Source organism: Stegostoma tigrinum, chromosome 21 (assembly GCF_030684315.1).
Source record: "Stegostoma tigrinum isolate sSteTig4 chromosome 21, sSteTig4.hap1, whole genome shotgun sequence".
Taxonomy (NCBI): Eukaryota; Metazoa; Chordata; class Chondrichthyes; order Orectolobiformes; family Stegostomatidae; genus Stegostoma; species Stegostoma tigrinum.
This window is the reverse complement of record NC_081374.1, coordinates 1,883,442-1,904,729: the sequence shown is the minus strand read 5'-3', so window position 1 is coordinate 1,904,729 and position 21,288 is coordinate 1,883,442. Positions and strand designations below refer to the sequence as shown.

The window sequence follows — 21,288 nt, the reverse complement described above, 5'->3', positions numbered from 1 at the left end:
ACCCTCACACACACACTCCCTCACACACACATACACACACACACACATACACACAAACACCCAAACACAGCCCCACATGTATGATGAAAGAGTGTGCGGTACAAACTGTTTCAGTGCATTGGGGAAGGTGTCAGGTTGTATCCAGCAATTACTCTAACTATCTCCAGGAGAGCTGGAGAATGGCTCTCACCTGATAGCTGGGGTTAAGTGCTCCTCCATATGCAAGTCCTGTAATCACATTCTTCACTAGAGTTGGACTTCTGAAAGAAAAGGTGCTTTATTTAGAAAATCGATATATGACTTCAACACCACTGAATTGCTGAAGAGAACGATCCGGTCTGGAGTTGGTTCCCCATCGCATCTCTTGGGAAAGTTCAATTCTCACTTGCCAACAATCCTACCAAGAATTATGAATTCCTGTAACCTTTATCCCATTTCACAGAGTGTTCATAGTCCAAATACAACCCCATACTGTATGAACCCTGTCATACCAAGTCAGAGGATTCTCCTTCCAAGTCATGACTCCCTCGTGTATTTATTGAAATACCTCAACACAATCTATCTTGACTGCTCACTGAGCTAGTGAGTTGGCATTTCACCTGTTCTTCTCCAGAATTTCCTCTTGGAAATGAGACTGTCTTATGTCAATGGGCATCAGTTTCCCTGACAACAGCCACAGATATCTGTGATACACCCTGTTGTGGAGCATGGCTCTCTACATGAAGCCCATTGTGCTGGGTGTATTTCTGCAGTGCCCAAGCCACGTGTGTAGATAGTGAGTGTCACTGCAGTGTGATGGAAATTTCCCCACACTGTGCTGATGTCTGCAGGCAACACAAGCTGGGCATTTCCTTCTGGGAGTGGGTTTGGAGATCCTGCTGAACCACTGAAGACTGTTGCCATAAACACAAGTTCTTCTGATCTCACTCTCAAATACAGGTACAGAAAACACAGTAAGTCATCAACCTCAGCACGTCAGTCTCCGAAGGAGGTCACTAGACCAGGAACTTTAACTTGGCTTTCTCTCTCCACAGATGCTGCCAGACCTGCTGAGTTTTTCTAGCAATCTGCTTCCGATTCCCAATATCTACAGGATTTATTTTATTATAATAAGATTGTTGGGGTTGACCAGTGATATTGGCAAAACAATCTCAACCAGAAACTCCATCCCTCTATCCCTCCGTCGCAGAGTAAAGGGTCAGCATTCTTGTTATCATGAGTTGTACAGGTGTGCAGCTATTCGAACCTGATTGTGATTTAATCCTCATCCGAAAGCCACCAAACTGCTGTCCTCGGACATAACATCTGATGGCACTGATCAGGTGCCTCCTGAAATGTCAAATGTTTAAGGGTCAGTCAGGATAGTGAAAGAGATATTTTAACCAAATCTCACCCAGTCATCTTTGGTGGCCTGCGCTTTTGGTACTCCACTTCATCCACTGTCCAAACTGCCCCTTTCACGTTCTCCACTCGTACAAAACATTTGTGAAGGCTGAGGTTGTGTCGCACAGCGTTCTGTAACACACAAGGGAGAGGACAGACACATAGGTGAGATGTAAGCTGAAAGTCAGGAATATTACCAGGAAATGCTGCAGCCAATCCTGAGCAGTGCTTTCCAATCAGACTGTGGAGTCACATTCACCTATTTCATACCTACCTTCCAGAAGAAACAAGCCTTTCCCTGTTTCCTTCAGAGTACCAACATGCTGTTCCTGCTTTTCAACACATTTCTGAGTATCAAGGAATCGGAATGAAAAAAATTACAGTGCGGTGGTCCCTCAGCACTGGCCCTCCAACACCGTGACACTCCCTCAGCACTGACCCTCTGACAGTGTGGCGCTCCCTCAGCACTGACCACCCGAAAGTGTGGCGCTCCCTCAGCACTGACCAGCTGACAGTGCGGCACTCCCTCAGCACTGACCCTCCAACACCATGACACTCCCTCAGCACTGACCCTCTGACAGTGTGGCGCTCCCTCAGCACTGACCGTCCGACAGTGCGGCACTCCCTCAGCACTGACCGTCCGACAGTGCGGCACTCCCTCAGCACTGACCCTCCGACAGTGCGGCACTCCCTCAGCACTGACCCTCCGACAGTGCGGCACTCCCTCAGCACTGACCCTCCGTCAGTGCGGCGCTCCCTCAGTACTGACCCTCCGACAGTGCAGCACTCCCTCAGCACTGACTGTACGACAGTGCAGTGCTCCCTCAGCATTGACCCTCCGACAGTGCGGCGCTCCATCAGCACTGACCGGCGACAGTGCGGCGCTCCGTCAGCACTGACCCTCCGACAGTGCGGCACTCCCTCAGCGCTGACCCTCCGACAGTGCCCACTCCCTCAGCACTGACACTCCGACAGTGCGGCACTCCCTCAGCACTGACCCTCCGACAGTGCAGCACTCCCTCAGCACTAGCCCTCCGACAGTGTGGCACTCCCTCAGCACTGACCCTCCGACAGTACCCACTCCCTCAGCACTAGCCCTCCGACAGTGCGGCGCTCCCTCAGCACTGACCCTCTGACAGTGCAGCACTCCCTCAGTACTGACCCTCTGACAGTGCGGCGCTCCCTCAGTACAGACCCTCCGACAGTGCGGCACTCCCTCAGCACTGACCTTCTGACAGTGCGGCTCTCCCTCAGCGCTGACCCTCCGACAGTGCATCACTCCCTCAGCACTGACCCTCTGACAGTGCGGCGCTCCCTCAGTACAGACCCTCCGACAGTGCGGCACTCCCTCAGCACTGACCTTCTGACAGTGCGGCTCTCCCTCAGCGCTGACCGTCCGACAGTGCCCACTCCCTCAGCGCTGACCATCCGACAGTGTGACACTCCCTCAGCACTGACCCTCCGACAGTGCGGTGCTCCCTCAGCACTGACCCTCCGACAGTGCGGCGCTCCCTCAGCACTGACCCTCCGACAGTGCGGCGTTCCCTCAGCACTGACCCTCCGACAGTGCGGTGCTCCCTCAGCACTGACCCTCCGACAGTGCGGCGCTCCCTCAGCACTGACCCTCCGACAGTGCGGTGCTCCCTCAGCACTGACCCTCCGACAGTGCGGCGTTCCCTCAGCACTGACCCTCCGACAGTGCGGCGCTCCCTCAGCACTGACCCTCCGACAGTGCGGCGCACCCTCAGCGCTGACCCTCCGACAGTGGGCACTCCCTCAGCACTGACCCTCCGAAGGTGCGGCGCTCCCAAAGTGCTGACCCTCCGACAGTGCCCACTCCCTCAGCAGTGACCCCTGACAGTGCCCACTCCCTCAGCCCTGACCCTCCATCAGTGCCCACTCCCTCAGCACTGACCCTCCTACAGTTACTTTCTGTCGTAAGCACAGTGAGTGCTAGGCTGGGCGTGTGGAACTGGAGGTACACATGGACTGGGCAGGAACAACAGGATATCTGTGTGTCATTTGAGATTTTAATCTGACAACTTTTTTACCATTACCAATTATTTGTATGACTTTTGTTTCAGATTTATTGTTCAACATAATTCAACCTGAAAGTACATACAGAAGCTCAAAGTCTGCCGGATTACTTGTCCAGCTAACCAGATCCCTGCTTTAAATATACATTGGCTGTGACACAGAAAGAGGCCATTTGGGGCATCATGTGGATACCAGCAGTTTTTAAGAGTAGTTCACCCAGTTCCTCTTCCCTGTAGCACTGCAAATATTTTCCAGTCTGATAATTAATTAATTCCCTTCAACAACCCAGTGTTACGTACCTCCACCACACTCTCAGGCTGCACACTGCGGATAGTAAAATAGCCCTCCCAGAACACTAGACTGTCCAGGGAAAGGTGAAGGGAAAGGATTACTTGGAAATTGCTTTAATCCTGTCGATGGTGTGAGGGAGGGATTGCACTCTTGGCAATAGTGAGGCAGATTAAGCAACAGGTGTACATTGTAAAGACTCTCTCTCACCCTGCCTTTGCCAAGCGAAAAGCAGACACTCCAGGATAACAAGGTGTAGAGCTGGGTGAACACAGCAGGCCAAGCAGCATCAGAGGGACAGGAAGGCTGACACAGAAGGGTTTAGGCCTGAAACGACAGCCTTCTTACTCCTAAGTTGCTGCTTGGCCTGCTGTGTTCATCCAGCTCTACACCTTGTTATCTCAGATTCTTCAGCACCTGCTGTTCCTGCTATCTCTCAGACACTCCAGGTCCCAGCTTTCAGTGTTTCACCAAATTCTCTTCCTCTTTCTAACCCAGACCAACTTTTCCGTTTTGTGGCCAGAGTTTGATCACTGATTCGGTATTAACTGAGTAAATCTTCATTTGTCCAGACTTATAGGAATAAGCAGAAATAGGCCATTCAGCCCACTGCGTCTACTCTGATTTCAGTGATACCATGGATGGTCTGATCGTCCTGAACTCCACTTTGCTGCCTTTTGCCCAATCACCTTTACTTCCTCAGTGATTACTATACGTTGTTGCTTGATTTCTAAAGAATATCGAGGCACTGGAGAAGTTGCAGAGAAGATTGACTGGATGGTACCAGACAAGCTTGGGTAAAAGCTATCACGAAACCATTGATGTTTCCATTGACCTAATTCATTAATGTCCTCCAGGAAAGGAAATTTACCTTCCTCACTTAGTCTGGCCTCCTTGTGACTCCAGGCACGAGCAATGTGGTCGGGGCAGCATGGTGGCTCAGTGGTTAGCACTACTGCTTCGCTGTGCCAGGGACCCAGTTTCAATTCGACCCTTTGGTGACTGTCTCTGTGGAGTTCGCACATTTTACTCATGTCTCCGGATACTTCAGTTTCCTCCCACAGTCCAAAGATGTGCAGGGTAGGTGGATGAGCCATAGGGAATTCAGGGTTACTGAGACAGGGGAGGTGGTTGGTCTGGGTGGGATGCCCTTTGGATGGTTAGTATTGACTCGATGGGCTGAATGGCCTGCTTCCACACTGTAAGGATTCTATGATAACCCTCAACCGCCCTCTGAAATCATCGAGCAAGCCACTCAGTTGTGCCAATCATGACAAAATCTCAAAGAAATGTAACCAGACAGATCACCTGGCATCAATCCAGGCACAGGGAAAGACAACGGCAGAAGCAGCCCTGTCAACCCTGCAAAGTCGTCCTTATTAACAATCTGGAGGCTGGTGCAAAAATGGGGACAACTCTCTCATAGAGTCAAGCAACAGCCTGATGTTGTCTGTAAGGTATGACAACGTCCCAGACATCACCAACACCATCCGTCTCCCACCAGCAGGACAGGCCCAGCAGAGGGGCTGGCACAGTGAGATACAGTCGGTAGGGAGTTCCTCTGGGAATCCTCACCATTGACTCCGGACCCCATGAAGTCTCATAGCTTCAGGTTAAACATGGGCAAGGAAACCTCCTGCTGGCTATCACATACCATCCTCCCTCAGCTGATGGATCAGTATTCCTCCATGTTGAACAACACTAAGAGGAAGCACTGACGATGGCAAGGGCACAAAACATACTCTGGGTGGGGGACTTTAGTGTCCACCACCAAGAGTGGCTTGGCAGCAGTAGGGCTGATCAAGCTGGTCGGGTCCTAAAGGACAGAACTGCTAGACAGTAGCACCACTTCAATACATCACAGTAAAACGGTGATCTTATCTCGATCATCAGTAAAATGATGGAAGGTGAGTGTAACAGTGCTATCAAGCAGCACCTGCTCAGCAATAACCTGCTCAGTGACGCCCAGTTTGAGTTCTGCCAGGGCCACTCAGCTCCTGACCCCATTACAGCCTTGGCTCAAACATGGACAGAAGAGCTAGATTCCAGAGGGGAGGGGAGAGTGACAGTCCCTGGCATCAAGGCTACATTCAACTGAGTGTGGCATCATGAAGCTGTAGCAAAACTGGAATCAATGGGTACTGGGGGAAACATGTCAGCTGGTTGGAGTCATATCTGACACATAGGAAGGTGGCTGTGGTTGTTGGAGGTCAATCATGTCAGCTCCAGGGCTTCGCTGCAGGAGTTCCTCAGGGTAGTGTCCTCGGCCCAAACATCTTCAGCCGCTTCACCAATGACCTTCCCTCCATCATCAGGGCAGAGGTAAGAATGTTCACCGATGATTGCACAATGTTCAGCACCATTACCAACTCCTCAGGTACTGAAGGAGCCCGTGTTCAAATGCAACAAGATCTGGACAAGATCCAGGCTTGGGCTGACATGGGTACAAAGGGAGACAATATCCTGAAGGTATTTCCAACAGACTGCTCATCTAGAGATCCAAGCAATTTTCTGGGGGCCCAGGTTCGACTCCTGCCATGGCAGATGGTGGAACTTGAATTCAATAAAAATATTTGGAAATAAGAGGCTAATGATGACCATGAATCCATTGTCTGTTATTGGAAAATCCAATCAGGTTCACTCATGTCCTTTAGGGAAGGAAACTGCCATCCTTACCCAGTCTGGTCAACATGTGACTCCAAACCCACAGCAATGTGGTTGACTCTTAACTGCCCTCTGGGCAATTAGGGATGGGCAAGAAATGCTGCCTGGCCAGTGACACCCTCATCCCGTGTATGAATTTTTAAGAAGTGGAAAGGAACATTCACACCACACAAATGCCAGGCTATGACCATCTCCAATAAGAGACAATCTAACCATTACCCCTTGATATTCAATGGTGTTACCATCACTGAATCCCCCATATCACCATCCTGGGGGTTATCATTGACCAGAAACTCAACTGGACTCACCACATAAACACAGTGGCTGCACGAGCAGGTCAGAAGCTGTGAATCCTGCAGTGAGTACCTCACCTCCTGACTCCCCAAAGTATTTCCACCATCTACAAGGCACAAGTAAAGAGCGGGATGGAATACTCCCCACTTGCCTGGATGGGGGCTGCTCCAACAACACTCAACAAACTTGACACCATCCAGGACAAAGAAGCCCATTTTATTGGCACTACATCCACAAGCATTCACTCCCTCCACCATTGTCACTTAACATTACACACTGCTGCTATCTACGAGATGCACTGCACAAATTCACTACCGACAGCACATAGACTGCAGCGGTTCAAGAAGGCAGGTCACCCTCACCTTCTCAAGGGCAACTAGGAACAGGCAAGAAATGTTGCCCCAGCCAGCGACACCCACATCCCGTGAGTGAATAAGAAAAAAAAATAAAGGGAAAGCAGACAGTAATCAAGAGACAGGGGAATTGTGGCTTCTGATGTAGACTCAGATGAGAACAGAGGGAGTAGATTCCCCAGAATGAACTGTTTGGCATGCTTTATGCCATATACCATTGATAATCCTCCAATGTGAAGGGGAGGCTGATGGTCAGTCAGCACCCACATGCTCTCTCTCTCTCTCTCTCTCTCTCTCACACACACACACACACACACACACACACACACACACACACACACACACACACACACACACACACACACACACTTACACACATGCACAGACACTCATGAACATCAACCCCCATAAATGCAGGCACATACATGCACAGCACACCCATGCACACTCTCACACATGCACACACTCATCCTCACACACATGTATACAGACATTCACACAGATACAAACGCACACGTGTGCCCACACATGTGCACACATATGCATCCTCAGACATATGCATGCACACAAACAAAGACACAAAGGTACACACACATGCACACACATAAAAAACATGCACAGGCAAACGTACAGGCACAGACATAGAGACATTTACACTAGCAATGCCATGCTGTGTATTTATATTTGCATTTTGAAAGTGCCCTTCAATAATCCTCAAGAATAATTAACATGTAGGAAACCAGTCCCATTTTAAAGGAATACTTTAAAAGCTTATCTGAAGTACCATCAATAAAATTAAATACGAGACAATGAAATGAGGTTGACAGGAGTGCTATTGTGCTGCAAATGTTATTTTAAAAAGAGCAGTGCCACTGAATAGAAACTACATTATTCAAAGTCAGTAAAACTAGGGTATTCATTCACTCCTAGTTATCCCAGATCACAACAGAAATCATTTCTTAAACCCAAGTCCTTCAATGGTCTCTTTACAATTTCGTAGAGATTTCTGCATGTTTTGGATTTTGCAACGAGGTAATTTACTCTGCAAAGATTACATTACTGGTACTCCTCACCAAAAGAGAAAAAAAAATTCAAAAAGAATATTTTCATGACTTGAAGTTGCCATTGTGTTAAGGCCAGTCAGCAAAGAAGCAGATTTAATTTATGATACCTTTCCCATGAAACCTTTATGAAAAGATTGGCAATGAGTAACAAGCGGAGTAAGAAAATATTGTCGCCTTGCGTTGGTGGCAGATAACTCCTCCCCTGCCTTTTGAAATAACTCGACAGGGGCTGGTATCTTGTCACCAAATCCTCATTTAGTTTAAAGTAGAAGGCCCTTGAGACTGACCCGGCTCCCTCAGAGAGAGCTCTCAGAGGGCCAGGATGCCTGACACTCCTTTTTTAATCTGTCAGCTGGGTCTCCCTGATTGAACCAGACCAACGGTCCCAGTCAGGGAACTCATATTCTTTGAGGTCAACCTGGCTAACTTTGTTATATCTTTCAGATCGTGAAGTTTGAAATGATCTCTGCTCTCTTATGCCCAGACACAACTGTGACAGGAATATTGAGAAAGTGGTGCAGAACAGTACAGTGAGTGCTGAGGAACTGCCACAGTATCAGAGGGTCAGAACTGAGGGAGCGCCGCACTGTCAGAGGGTCAGCACTGAGGGAGTGGCGCACTGTCAGAGGGTCAGTACTAAGGGGGCGCCGCACTGTCAGAGAGTCAGTACAGAGGGAGTGGCGCACTGTCAGAGGGTCAGTACTGAGGGAGTGGGCGCTGTCGGAGGGTCAGTGCTGAGGGAGTGGCGCACTGTCAGAGGGTCAGTACTAAGGGGGCGCCGCACTGTCAGAGGGTCAGTACTGAGGGAGTGGGCGCTGTCTGAGGGTCAGTGCTGAGGGAGTGCTGCACTGTCGGAGGGTCAGTGCTGAGGGAGTGCTGTACTGTCGGAGGGTCAGTGCTGAGGGAGTGCTGCACTCTTGGGGGGGATCAGTGCTGAGGGAGTGCCTCACTGTCGGGGGGGGTCAGTGCTGAGGGAGCGCTGCACTGTCGGGGGGCATCAGTGCTGGAGGAATGCTGCACTCTCGGGGGTATCAGTGCTGAGGGAGCACTGCTGTTGGAAAGAGGTGCTGCCATTTTAAAACAAGTTACTGGGATTCACTGTGATACTGTGAGTCCACTGCTGCCTTGGGAGGATCCTTGGGCTGATTGGTACTGTCGGTGTGTGGTCAGGGCAGTTGTGCCCACATTCAGTCTGCGTTTAGTTTATTTAATCAGGAGCAATTATGTCGGTCAGGAGGGGGCTCAGAATGACGAAAGCTCTTTGATTGGCTTTTGACATGTGTACAGCCTCCGTGTGGACAACACACCGGGAGCCCCCAGATTCTAAAAATAACAACATCTCCCTCTCCTTGCAGAGATTTAACAAAGAATTGGAAGACATTTCACTCATCTCACTCACCATTTGCCTGTAGCTGTTGCTTCTAACCAGTGGCCAAGTTAGTGAAGTTCGTGTGCCAATCACCCTGTGTCCTCTGTCATTAAACTGAGGGCACTCAGAAAGAGGAAGGTTGGAGATCAGAAAGATTTGGGAAAAATCAGAAGATACCTCACTGATTTCTGTGGAGTGGTGCTATTGGACAACATTTCCACATATTTTTCTTCATCTATGAACTTTACGGATTTTTGTTTTGTCTATTTGCCAGTGTTTACAAAAGGTGAAGAGATTAAGTTATACATTAATAAATTGATCATTCACAATCTGTTTTGCCATGGTTGGAACTGATTTATTTGAAATTAGCAATAGTTTGTGGTTAACTGCAGAATCCTGGCCAGTTTTTCTTGTTAACCTAGTCCATTAGGCAGGGAAATTGGGCGGTTTTGAGTAGTGTGATTAAATCTTTCACGATAACCCTAGGAATAGGGGGCTTGGGTGTAAGGCACATTCCCAAGTGGATCATGAAGCACATAGAAACAGACAAGATAAACAGAGTCATAGATACAGATACCCAATCACATGGCCCCACATTCACATACAGAGTCACACACACAGACTGACACAGGGAAACAGACACAGTAATGTACAAAGGTCATCACTATGTACAGGAACCAGCTTGCACACTACAAGATCCCATCAATGAAATGATGACCAGACATTTGCTTTTGTGATGTTGGTTGAGAGATACCTATTTGCCTCAGTCCAGGGAGAATGCACAGCCCTTCCTTCCAACAGCACAATGTAATTTTTATATTCACCTGAGAGGGCAGGCCCTTCTCTCCACAGATAGACTTGCTGAGCTTTTCCAGATTCTCAGTTCATCATTTCAGCTTCAGCGATGCTGGGCAGGAAGTGTCAGGCTCAGAATGTGCTCAGCTCTCGGCAATGTTGGTGCCTCTGACCCAGAGCTGTAGAAGTCACCCTGCAGAATGAGGCCATTCAACCCATTGTTCCCCCACCGGCTCTCTGAGGGAGAACCTCACCAAGTGTCATTCTCCTGCCTTCTTCCTGTAAGTCTGCACATTGTTCCTTTACAAATAACTATCCAATTCACATTTAAAAATCTTGTTTGAATGTACTTCCACCAATCCAGCATTCCTAAGCTTACTCACTCACTGTGTGAAAACATTTCTCCTCAAATCACTTTTGCTTCCTTTTTTCATTACTTTAAATGTGTGCCCTCCCCATTCTCAAATCTTTCATCAATGGAACAATTTCTCCCTGCTCACCCTGTCCATATTCCTCCTGATTTGGAAAATTTATATCAAATCTCCTCTCAGCCTTCTCTTCTCTAAGGAGGACTGACCCAACATGTCCAATCTAACATCATAACCAAAGTTCTTCATTCTTGGATCAACTGACGTAACCCGCTTCCGCACTGTCTCTGATTGCTCGCATCCTTCTCAAAGTTTAGAATCAGAACTGTACACAATACTCCAGTTGAGGCCAACCTCAGGTCTTGTATTTTGACTTCCTTTCTCCTGTGCTCATGCCCCTATTACTAAAGCCCAGGATTCTTCACTTTATTAACTGTTCTCTCCCACTTTACTTCTACCTCTCGTAACTTATGCACAGATGCACCCAGGTCCTTCTGCCCCTGCTCCCCTCTTAGAATTATACTCTTCATCTTATAATGCCTCTTGATGTTCTGCCTATCAAAATATTTCAGAGCTAATCACTGAACCACAGTTTCCACAACACCAAAGGCATTTAATATGCCCCACCACCTAAACTCATTGAAAGGAGCAAACAGTTAAGCAAGGCTGTAGGGAGGTTACCACAGGAATTGGTTTTAAATGCTTTTAACGGTGACAAGGAAAGGGGACAGACTACCACCAATCAGACTTTGAACAGTCTCACACTGAGGTTTTGTGAGCCTGGACAGCCCATTGTTGGCCCAGCTGTAGGTACTGCCTCAGCGAGACTATCTCTCAGAGGGGAAGAGTGGCCACTGTTCATTGGTTTTTCTCGAGGTGTTAATACCAATTCATTCAGCTCTCAGACAGCTGTCAAGGTTTGTGCAAATATCCTGTCTCCCTGCAGGTGAATGCGTTTCAGGAAATTATTTTCAGGTAGGAATTTGGAGCTGAGTCCAGAATTAGATCAGCTATGATGTTACTGAATTGCAGGATGAGCTTGAGGGGTTGAAGGGCCTATGCCTGCTTTTAGCTGCAGTGTATCAGTGAGTCTCTCTGTTATAACAATATCTCACATTTTGATGCTGTAAAATGTTCGAAAGTGCTTCCTGTGGTGAGACGTGATAATGGTTTGTCAGGTGGCTTTTCAATCCAAAAGGGGACAAACGAGGTACATGATCCATCCGCGGAGTGCTCTCCCACAAAAACAAGCGGCCTCCAGCGACAGAGACAAACTACCACAGTTACCACCCGAGGAGCAAATCATCAACATGTTGTGTTAGGCTGTTGCCCCCGCGTCGATTGAGGAGCAAGATGGGGCAGCACAAGAAATTCCTAACAAAGTAAGAGAAAGGAGTGAAGAACATGGATTAAGAATGAATGTGAAGAAGAACAATGGTGGTAAATTTTGGAAGTGAAGACCAAAGTAAACAGACAAGACTTGGACAAAGTGAAAAGGTTCGCAGATCCTGATTAACAGAAATGATTGGGAGATCTGACAAAGAACTAAGGCAGTCCCCAGACCGACTTTGCTGGAATGAAGAACATCCTAACATCGAAGGAACTGAAGCCAAAATTTAAGAAAGACATTTTTTCAGTCTATGTTTTGTCATCTAAAGAGACACTCCATAATCTGAATATATGTGAGGTGGTGACATATCAAAACATATTCCACACAAGCTGGACATTCATGGAAGGCTAATGAAGAAAGGCTGGAATACCTAGAGAAGAGGAAATTAGAACATAGAACATAGAACATAGAAAAGTAAACACAGTGCAGGCTCTTCGGCCCACGATGTTGTGCCATGGAATAATCCTAATCCAAAAATAAAATAACCTCACCTACATTCCCCTCAATTCACTGCTGTCCATGTGCATGTCCAGCAGTCGCTTAATTGTCACTAATGACTCTGCTTCCACGACTACCACTGGCAAACTATTCCATGCGCTCACAACTCTGGGTGAAGAACCTCCCTCTGACATCTCCACTGTACCTTCCTCCTAACACCTTCAAACTATGACCCCTCGTGGCAGTCAATCCTGCCCTGGGGAAAAGTCCCTGGTATCGACTCTATCCATGCCTCCCATTACCTTGTACACCTCGATCAGGTCACCTCTCTTCCTCCTTCTCTCCAGAGAGAAAAGTCCGAGCTCAGTCAACCTCTCCTCGTAAGACAAGCCCTCCAGTCCAGGCAGCATCCTGGTAAACCTCCTTTGCACCCTCTCCAAAGCCTCCACATCTTTCCTACAATAGGGCGACCAGAACTGGACACAATATTCCAAGTGTGGTCTCACCAGGGTTTTGTAGAGCTGCAGCATAACCTCGTGGCTCTTAAACTCGATCCCCCTGTTAATGAAAGCCAAAACACCATATGCTTTCTTAACAACCTTATCCACTTGGGTGGCAACTTTGAGGGAGCAATGCACTTGAACACCAAGATCCCGCTGTTCCTCCGCACTGCTGAGAATCCTGCCTTTAATCCTATATTCAGCATTTAAGTTCGACCTTCCAAAATGCATCACTTCGCATTTGTCCAGATTGAACTCCATCTGCCATTTCTCAGCCCAGCTCTGCATACTGTCAATGTCTCGCTGAAGCCTGCAATAGCCCTCGATACTATCAACGGCACCTCCAACCTTATGTCATCAGCAAACATACGAACCCACCCTTCAACCTATTCATCCAAGTCATTTATAAAAATTACAAAGAGCAGAGGCCCAAGAACAGAGCCCTGTGGGACACCACTCAGCACTGACCTCCAGGCAGAATACTTACCATCTACAACCACTCTCTGCCTCCTGTCAGCCAACCAATTCTGAATCCAGACAGCCAAATCACCCTAAATCCCATACCTCCTGACTTTATGAATGAGCCTGCCATGGGGAACCTTATCAAATGCCTTGCTGAAGTCCATGTACACCACATCCAATGCTCGACCCTCGTCAACTTGTCTCGTGACCTCCTCAAAGAACTCAATAAGATTTGTAAGGCATGACCTGCCCCTCACAAAGCCATGTTGACCCCCTTTAATCACGCTATGCTTTTCTAAATAGTCATAAATCCTATCCCTCAGAATTCTTTCCAAAATCTTGCTGACCACAGACGTAAGACTGACTGGTCTGTAATTTCCAGGGATTTCCCTATTCCCTTTCTTGAAAAGAGGAACAACATTTGCCTCCCTTCAATCTTCTGGTACTCATGGAGAGTGAGGAAGCAAAGATCTTTGCCAGCGGCTTAGCAACCTCCTTTCTCGCTTCCTGGAGCAACCTAGGATAAATCTGGTCTGGCCTTGGGGACATATCAATCTTAATGTTTGCCAAAATTTCCAGCACATCAACTTCCTCAATCTTGATCTGTTCAAGCCTGTTTTCCTGCTCCTCAAAGTTCTCATTCACAACAAGGTCCCTTTCCTTAGTGAAAACCGAAGCAAAAAACTCATTTAGGGTTTCCCCTATCTGCTCAGACTCCACGCACAAGTTCCCTATGCTATCCCTGATCGGCCCTACCTTCTCCCTGATCATTCTCTTATTCCTCACGTATGAGTAAAATGCCTTCGGGTTCTCCCTAATTCTTGATGCCAAGCCTTTTTCATGCCCCCTCCTGGCCCTCCTCAGTCCACTTTTGAGCTCCTTCTAAGCAAGCCTGTAATCCTCTAAAGCTGTGCTAGACCCTTGCTTCCTCCACCTTATGTACGCTGCCTTTTTCTTTTTGACATTGGTGTGTAATAACAAGGAGAGGAAGGTGGCATCACCACAGAAGATGATACAGAGTCAGCTATTGAAGTGGAAGATTACTAGAATATGTAGGAGAGGGAAAGAAAGGAGGAAATGGATGATGACCGTAACTGGCTGATTGAGTTGATAATGTGGATTGAGTTGATAAGGGGAGGCCAAGGCACCCAGATGGGGAACTCATCGTGGTCAGCCTTCCAGGGAGAGATTATAACTGAACTGATGAACAAAACAGACGAATTGGAGTTCGAGGATAATGGTCATAAAGCTAATTCCAAAGCTCAAGGTTCATGCTGCTGCAAATGATGGAGTGATTAAAATAGGGGATGGCAAATGGTCAGAATTGGAGGATTGCAGAGGTCCTGAAGGACTCTGGACCTGGTGGTAGGGATTATAGAGACAGGGAGCACTAAGGCCAAGAAAGGATTTAAAAACAAGGAGCATCTTAAAATCAAGGCATTGACAGATTGTGAGCTGGTGTAGGACAGCGTGCACTGGGATGGTGGGAAATTGGAACTTGATGTAAGTGACCGAATGGGCTGCAACGTTTTGGATGAGCTCAAGTTTACAGAGGGTGGGAGTGGACACTGAAAAGGAAAGCATGGAAATGATAAAGTGTTGAGGTAATAACGGATTGGGTAAGGGAAGACAGGCAGCAAAATGACAAAATGATGACCAGTGCAATGAAACAAGACCGAGCGTCACCTGCTAATCACTCCTCCCCAGCAAGTAAAGGCTTAACCCAATCCACAACACAAAGCAAATATTGTTTCTTTCAAGCAGAGTTTATTACAATGCCTTCATGAGCAGCTCCAAGTCTATATAGAATGTGACCAGACAAAGTTGCTTACAATTCTCCCAAGAGGCTAACAAATTGCTTCATGTTCCTTGTCTGGTGATGGAGGGCATTATCATTTTTAATTCAGCTGTTTTTACATCATGTGTGATTGGGAATACTTAAAAATAAAAATTCAGAATTTATTATAAGAAACACGTTATCCTGATGTCAATCTTCCTTTCCAAGTCTCTCGCACCCTGTCATTGCGATGAATTTGAATGTATCAAAATGTCAGAGTTGGGGGGACAGTAAATGGCAGATTGTGTCCAATCCTCAGGGATTGGAGATAATGGGAACTGCAGATGCTGGAGAATTCCAAGATGATAAAATGTGAGGCTGGATGAACACAGCAGGCCAAGCAGCATCTCAGGAGCACAAAAGCTGACGTTTCGGGCCTAGACCCTTCATCAGAGAGGGGGATGGGGAGAGGGAACTGGAATATATAGGGAGAGAGGGGGAGGCGGACTGGAGATGGAGAGAAAAGAAGATACAAGAGAGTTGTAATGGGAGAGAGATTCCCTGAGGTTGGTCCGGAGGGAGGAGGGTAACTTTGGTAACTGCTTGGCCTGCTGTGTTCATCCAGCCTCACATTTTATCATCTTGGAATTCTCCAGCATCTGCAGTTCCCATTATCTCTGATACTATTTTAACCTCACTGTGAAGCCTCTTCCAGGGATGCCTAACCTGAAGAAGTTACCCTCCTCCCTCCGGACCAACCTCAGGGAATCTCTCTCCCATTGCAACTCTCTTGTATCTTCTTTTCTCTCCATCTCCGGTCCGCCTCCCCCTCTCTCCCTATTTATTCCAGTTCCCTCTCCCCATCCCCCTCTCTGATGAAGGGTCTAGGCCCGAAACGTCAGCTTTTGTGCTCCTGAGATGCTGCTGGGCCTGCTGTGTTCATCCAGCCTCACATTTTATCACCTCAGGGATTGGAGTCCTGTTAGGAACCTGCTTTGCACTATTCATTTCTGACTGTGAGTGAGGCTGGATGATGATTGAGAAGCGAACCAGGTTCATGGATGCAGATCAGAATGACAACTTTCTGAAACTCCTTTATTGAATGTAGACATTGTTGGTTGGGGCAGCATTTATTGGCCATCCCTAATAGCCCTTGGACCTAAGTAGACTGAATTTTGAGGTAACAAGGTTTCAAAGTTCTTTACTGCTAAGCTTTTGAAATTGATGCACTGTTAGCCATGTTTCCCCAAGTCCCAGCAAATTTAACAGCACCCTCACAGACAGCACTTCACAGATTCACTGACCTCCACCATGGTGACCCCAATTGACCTCTCACCAGCCCTCGAAATGGCCAATCTAAATTAACCCCCCCCCGCCCCCGCCATTTCTGGTTGACTCCCCAGTCTTCCATCTCAATAATTTCCTCTGATACTGGCACCCATTAAACTGGCCTGCAGCCTGTGAGACTGGAGACCAAGCCTCTCAAACAGAGAAAGTGACAGGGAAGGGACCTGGACAGGGAGACTGAGAAACCTGAGTGGCTGGGGAGTTAATCCATGTTACACATGCAGAAACATGCAGCACAATCTCTCCCTCTCTCTCAGGGTGACTATTTGTTCCAGGTTTTCTGGGATTTTCCAGTAATTTGATCTTTTGACTCATGTGCTATTTTGTGCCATCCTTGAGCACATTTCCCACTTGAATTCTTCTGCTATTCCATGTCCTGTGTTTGCCCATGTGTCAGTGCCTGTGGCACTGAGGCTTCTGTCTGGGGCTATCCAGTGGACATTCTGCAGAGACTGGGGCCGCTCGATCTCCTGGCTGCTCCTCCCTCCCCTCCCCTCCCAGACCTGGAAGCAACACCTCATCAGTGCACCCCACAATCCTGTTCTCAGACACTCCTCGTAGGCTGAAATGCCTGAAATGCTTTGCCAGCATTTGGTCGCATTACATGTCTCGCTATCTGCTCCTCTAACCCTCTCTTTGCCTGTGTCTGCACGAACATCCCCTCCACTTACATGTCTCTGCTTTTCATTTATTTGTCTCTTTTTTGTACTGGTCTGAGCCTCCATTACGCTCTCTCTCTCTCTCTCGTTTCCTCTCGATCTACCTCTTTCTGTCTCTGTCTTTGTCTGTCACATTCTCTGTTGCTCTCAATTTCTCTACCTCTGTTCCTTTCTTTATCTCTCTCTCTCTGCTGCTGTCTCTCCCCATCCCCTATCTTTCACCAACCCCCATCTCTCATTCCACTTTGTCACCTAACTGTATAATTATGAACACAGTAACACTGCCTCACATAAGAGCTGCTCTCCTCAACTTTGCAAATTAGAATGACCTCAATTTCAGATAAAGGCCTGCATTTATATTTGCATTTCCAATTTGTGATAGAAGATTTATTCATTCTGTTAAAACATTAACAGCAATTTGAAAGGTCAAACATCAAAGACAACACAAATAAAACATTGGCAACAAAAAAAATTAAAATTAATGCTTTGAGAAAATTGCTTGGAAAAGAATGAAACCAGTTTCCCTTTCCTGACAAGCTGGAAACCTTACCTTTTCATAAAACTGAGTTGATGCTTTGATCATTTCAATTCAAATTTTTCTCAAAACCTTTCATTATTCTCCCCTCCAGTTCCTTCCACAGTCAATACCTCACTTCTCTGCCGGCAAGCGCTCCCACCAAATTATTCTCCAGTGTTTGTCATTCCCCACTTTCCCTGACAGAACAGATTGCAAATTGATAACAGTTTACTACAAATCACAATGGAAGGTGAATCAATGGAAACGGTTAAGTGGACACAAGTGAAAAGGGACCTTCACTAAACAATTAATCAAAGCCAACTGCTCGGGCCCCTCCCCACAACTTTCTCTGGCATAGCGATCACATCATCGGTGCTACTTCCCTCTCTCGTCTGGAATTCAGAAAGTTTATCGTTTTCACTTCCAATTTGCACCCTGCCCTCACTTTCACCTGGTCTATCTCTGACTCCTCCCTTCCCTTCCTTGACATTTCTGTTTCCATTTCTGGGGATAGACTGGCCATCAGTACCCATTACAAACCCACTGACTCCCGTAGATACCCGGACTACACATCCTCCCATTCTCTCAGTTCCTCTGTTGCTGCGGTCCTGACAATACACCTTACCCGGGGGCCCTCAGAAATGTCCACTTTTTGCCTCAATGTAGGGTTTTTTCTCGCTGTGATTGACAGGGCTGACAGCCATATCTGACCCATTTCCCACACTTCTGCCCTCCCACCAATGACAGAGTCCGTCTGATTCTCACTTTCAAACCACGAGCTTCTGCATCCAGAGGATCATTAGCTGCTATTTCCACCACCTCCAGCAAGATGCCACCACCAGACAGACATTCCCCTCTCCTCCCTTGACCGCCCTCTGGGACACACTGGTCCACACCTCCTTCACTCCAACATTCCCCCACACCCCTACAGCAACTCCCCCTGCAAATGCCAAAGGTGTAACACCTGCCCATTTACTTCCTCCCTCCCCAGAATCTAAGGTCCCAGACAGACCTTTATCTGCACTTCACTCAATCTAGCCTATTGCATAGATTTCTCAACATGTGGTCTCCTCTACACTCGGGAGATGAAACATAAACTGATCAAACACTTTGTAGAACATCTATGTTCTGTTTGCAAAAATGGCCCTGAGCTTCCAGTTACCTGCTATTTCATCACACCACCCTGTTCCCTGGCTGCAGTGCTTCAGCGAAGTTTGGTGCAAGCTGGAAGAACCGCACCTCGTTTTCTGTTTGGGGGCCCTGCAATCTTCAGGGTGCTATAACATAAGGGTCCAAGTATCTACTTCCTAATTGTTTATGCACCCCCACATCCCAGGCCCTGTTATCATATGGGCTGCTTTCAACACAGCCAACCCATTTTCACTCACTGATGGTCCCCATTAACAGCCTTTCTTTCTCCCTGGCTTAAGAATATCCATCTCTCTGTCTGCTTAACTGCTGTTCCTTCTCTGGGCTCCGTTACCACCTAACGCAACGTCCAATCCAACTTCTCCCCTCCGCTTCTGACTTCAACACATTTTCCACCTGATACAAGCTAGTATCTATTCTGAAGAAGGGTCACTGGATTTGTAACATCGACTCTGTTTCTCTCGTTCTCTGATACCGCCAGACGTGCTGAGTTTCTCCAGAAATTTCAGTTTTTTATTTCAGATTTCCAGCATTTGCACTTCTAATAAATCAAATCAATGGACCTCCTACTGGCTGCAATGATAAAAGCATCATCATGACGCTCACTGATCTCCCTGGTCTGTGCTGTTAGAATGATGAAGTCAAAGTAGTATTAGAGGATACAATATTGCTAGGCTGAAAGGTGAAATATTAACAATAGACCTCAGCACACACTTACAGTGAGTGTCAGCGTCTGCAGAAACCATATCCCAGAGAGAGTCAGAACCTTCAGGAGCTGTATCCCAGTGAGAGTCAGCACCTTCAGGAACTGTATCCCAGTGAGAGTCAGCATCTTCAGGAACTGTATCCCAGTGAGAGACAGCACCATCAGGAACTGTATCCCAGTGAGAGTCAGCACCTTCAGGAACTGTATCCCAGTGAGAGTCAGCACCATCAGGAACTGTATCCCAGTGAGAGACAGCACCTTCAGGAACTGCATCCCAGTGAGAGTCAGCACCATCAGAAACTGTATCCCAGTGAGAGTCAGCACCTTCTGGAGCTGTATCCCAGTGAGAGTCAGCACCTTCAGGAACTGTATCCCAGTGAGAGTCAGCACCATCAGGAACTGTATCCCAGTGAGAGACAGCACCTTCAGGAACTGTATCCCAATAAGAGTCAGCACCTTCTGGAGCTGTATCCCAGTGAGAGTCAGCACCTTCAGGAACTGTATCCCAGTGAGAGTCAGCACCATCAGGAACTGTATCCCAGTGAGAGACAGCACCTTCAGGAACTGTATCCCAATGAGAGTCAGCACCATCAGAAACTGTATCCCAGTGAGAGTCAGCACCTTCTGGAACTGTATCCCAGTGAGAGTCAGCACCATCAGGAACTGTATCCCAGTGAGAGACAGCACCTTCAGGAACTGCATCCCAGTGAGAGTCAGCACCATCAGAAACTGTATCCCAGTGAGAGTCAGCACCTTCTGGAGCTGTATCCCAGTGAGAGTCAGCACCTTCAGGAACTGTATCCCAGTGAGAGTCAGCACCATCAGGAACTGTATCCCAGTGAGAGACAGCACCTTCAGGAACTGTATCCCAATGAGAGTCAGCACCATCAGAAACTGTATCCCAGTGAGAGTCAGCACCTTCTGGAACTGTATCCCAGTGAGAGTCAGCACCATCAGGAACTGTATCCCAGTGAGAGACAGCACCTTCAGGAACTGTATCCCAATGAGAGTCAGCACCATCAGAAACTGTATCCCAGTGAGAGTCAGCACCTTCTGGAACTGTATCCCAGTGAGAGTCAGCACCATCAGGAACTGTATCCCAGTGAGAGACAGCACCTTCAGGAACTGCATCCCAGTGAGAGTCAGCACCATCAGAAACTGTATCCCAGTGAGAGTCAGCACCTTCTGGAGCTGTATCCCAGTGAGAGTCAGCACCTTCAGGAACTGTATCCCAGTGAGAGTCAGCACCATCAGGAACTGTATCCCAGTGAGAGACAGCACCTTCAGGAACTGTATCCCAATGAGAGTCAGCACCATCAGAAACTGTATCCCAGTGAGAGTCAGCACCTTCTGGAACTGTATCCCAGTGAGAGTCAGCACCTTCAGGAACTGTATCCCAGTGAGAGTCAGCACCTTCAGGAACTGTATCCCAGTGAGAGACAGCACCTTCAGGAACTGTATCCCAGTGAGAGTCAGCACCTTCAGGAACTGTATCCCAGTGAGAGACAGCACCTTCAGGAACTGTATCCTAGTGAGAGTCAGTGGCAGATTTAGCACTGAGAGTCTGATTCCTTTCCACTGCAGTTCTATCCACTGAGACCACAACTGTTATTTGCAAATTGCCTGGAATGCAGATAGGATAAATATCAATCCTGTAACAAATGTTCACTCTGAAGGAGATAATTGGTGTGAGAAACAGCAGTTGACCTGACTGAAAGATGTCCCACA

The 21,288-nt window shown here is 47.6% G+C and overlaps 1 protein-coding gene across 4 annotated transcripts in view; it reads right to left on the bottom strand.

The window, feature by feature from the left end:
* foxp4 (forkhead box P4) overlaps positions 1-21,288 on the bottom strand; it is a 441,139-nt gene that overhangs the window by 22,306 nt on the left and 397,545 nt on the right. For 3 of the 4 annotated variants that reach the window (XM_059653290.1, XM_059653291.1, XM_059653293.1), the window contains 2 exons: positions 1,394-1,515; positions 191-260 (listed from right to left, as the gene is read on the bottom strand). In XM_059653290.1, the coding sequence (XP_059509273.1) occupies positions 191-260; positions 1,394-1,515 (192 nt within the window). The remainder of the gene's footprint in view (positions 1-190; positions 261-1,393; positions 1,516-21,288) is intronic. The other variant, XM_059653292.1, reaches the window with a different exon arrangement.